The sequence below is a fragment of the Cladosporium halotolerans genome (genome assembly GCF_011745625.1).
Source record: "Cladosporium halotolerans strain TM138-S3 chromosome Unknown Sca318, whole genome shotgun sequence".
NCBI lineage: Eukaryota > Fungi > Ascomycota > Dothideomycetes > Cladosporiales > Cladosporiaceae > Cladosporium > Cladosporium halotolerans.
This window is the reverse complement of record NW_027191760.1, coordinates 1-2,619: the sequence shown is the minus strand read 5'-3', so window position 1 is coordinate 2,619 and position 2,619 is coordinate 1. Positions and strand designations below refer to the sequence as shown.

The window sequence follows — 2,619 nt, the reverse complement described above, 5'->3', positions numbered from 1 at the left end:
CAGAGAGTACACCGACAGTCATGTCCAATAATTTTGCCATGTTCATGTCATGTGCAGTGGGAAAAATCTATGTTCATATTCATGTCGCGTCATGTGCAGTGAAAGGAGAAAGTCTTGGCATTATGTTGGTGTGATCGGAGGACGCCTGATTCCAATGCTATTCTGTGTTTCCCTGGTACTAAAACTGAGATCTAAGTACTGGAGTCCTTCTCTGCCAACTGGGATTCTTCAGTTTCAGGAATTCGGATCACGAAGTCGTCCTCGACCACACCGGTGACCTGCCAATGCTTGAGGCATTCTAAAGCCTCGATAATCGGCGAACTTAGCTGCGTCCGAGACCACGAGATAGTACGTCTTGCGCCACTAAACACACGTTCCGACTCTGCGCTCATCGAGGGTGCACTGAGCACGTCGAGAGCGTGCTGTGAAAGCAGCGGATAAGCTTCCTGCTGCGAAGGCTGGATCCACCACTGGACCACCGACTTTGCTGTAAAGTCCAAAGTGTCAGGCGCTGCTGCAATGAAGCGCTCGAATTCGTCCAAAAGACCTGCACCTTTACTCTGTTGCTTTCTTTGGATCGACAATTGCCAACGAGCGAAAGGGTCCAGATCCAGGGCTTCAGGCCTTAGCTCGTCGTTCACGGCCATCACTTCGGCATTATGATGGTCGAGGCGTCTGTACCACAGTGCTTTAGCACGTTGTATGCCCTCCTGGACCCACCTCTGCTTCCATGCCGCGGTGAGATAATTTTTCCGCTTGTTAGGGTGCAACAGGATCGCGGTTACGTAGGCCGCGGACTGATCGATGAGCTTGTAGTACTTGTCGAAGGCGTACCAGCATGTCATCAGACTCTGGAGAAGCTCCGGATTGCTGCGGTATTTGTCCTTGCATTCGCCCAGGTGCGTGGCAAGAAAGTCCATGGTTTCCTGGACGGCGTCTAACGTCACTTCATCACCCTCCAACTTCTTACAAGCGATCTTGAACGGTACGAGGATGTCGATCGTGATCTTGACGAGGTCCCATTCTCTTGTGGAGAGCTCGAAGTCGGCCAAATCGTTCGGGTTATTGTGGATGAGCTGGCTGTAAGAGTCACGTAGTCGATAAGCACCTTCGAACTCGTCGAACCAACTGTGCCACCTTGTGTCGTTTGGCTGGTGCAAGGATCGTCCAGCAAGACGCTTGAAGTCTTGGAACAGCCTATCCGACTTGCGTAGGTAGACTCCGAAAGCATGCACTTTCTGATGTGGACTCACAGTAATCCAGCCGCCCTCTGTGCCACGGCGTGACAACACTGCAATCTCTTCGTCGACCTCGCTTCCACGCAGGTCAGCCTGTCGCAATGCTTCCTCGACAGCCTCTTTGTCTTTCGCAAACAGAAATGCTTGCATCGGCAGGTTGATGATATGACCAGCGCAGCGCAGTCTCCCTTCCGTAGCATCCCAATCTGAGCCAAGGGAATCCGAAAGGGCGCGGCACATGGTATCGTTGCATGTAGCATTATCAGTCGTTGTGTATCCGAGCATTTTCCTGATACCATAAAGATCCAGCACACGGATCACTTCTGCGGCGACAAGGAGCCCAGCGTGCCCGTCCGGCATCTCTGTGAGCGAAAGTAACGCTTTGCAAGCTGATCCATCGTCACGCAACCAGTGCGCAGTGATAGCCTGCAATTGCTTGCGGTTCGGCGAGTGCCAGGTATCGGTGGTCAGGTGAATTTTACTCCTGCTTCGGCGGAGATGTTCCGCAAGCTCTATACGCCTCGCCTCGAACGTTCGTTTGACATGATTGGCCGTTGTTGTCGGAGAGTCCCACAGAGACGACGTGGCCATGTAGTTCGCGGCATGTAGAAGTGTGTTCATCTCTGGCCAGCAGGGTAGCCGGAGAGGAAGGTCTCGACGAACGATCAGTCGTAGGACGGCCTGCTGAATGCGATCCTTGTCTGCGATGCTCCTCAAGAGATCACGAAGTTCGGACTCTGCTTGCTGATCTTTGACAAGTTTCTGTTCTCCAAACATAGTCGTCAGGTCTTGCTGCTTGGCCTTCTTGATGGCGCCTGGCTCGACTTCACCGAGTACGAGGCCATGATGCCGTTCCAAGTGCCAACGGATGCCTGCAGCGCTGACTACAGAATAATCCTCGCAACCTACACGCGAGCAGTACCAAATCCTCCTTCCAGCCGCATTCCTCGTCGGCTCGATGCCCTGCACGGGCTTGCGCGAGTGCTCCCAAAGAAGCGGGTTGAGGTTCCGACCGAGTTTTCTCTTGCGTGAGCTGGTGCCGCTGGCCTCATCGTCAGACAAGCTTGATGCTGCCATCGCAGTGGCTGAGCGTCTGGCACCAGGGTCCGAAGGTGTCTCGGTTGTGACAAGGTCAGGAGGCGGAGGTAGGGAAAGCTCCGATTGGCTCGCTTGTCTACCCCATGCTTCTAGAAGCGTTCTAGCTGGAGCGGTGCACGTTGATGAGACGGGAGACAACTTGCGACGCAGATCATACTCAATGCATTTGGACATAATGAACATGTTCATTCCCAGACATCCATGTTCATATCATGTCGGAATGATGAACATGACATGACGTAATGAACATAATGAACATAATGGACTGTCGGTGTACTCTCTG

The 2,619-nt window shown here is 53.0% G+C and overlaps 1 protein-coding gene across 1 annotated transcript; it reads right to left on the bottom strand.

Moving 5' to 3' along the window:
- Positions 1-191: 191 nt before the first annotated feature.
- On the bottom strand, positions 192-2,315 carry WHR41_09652 (uncharacterized protein; the record flags this gene model as incomplete). The annotated part of the gene is made up of 1 exon (XM_069378254.1): positions 192-2,315. One exon carries the CDS (start codon positions 2,313-2,315, stop codon positions 192-194), a length of 2,124 nt encoding a protein of 707 aa, XP_069224775.1.
- Positions 2,316-2,619: the final 304 nt, after the last annotated feature.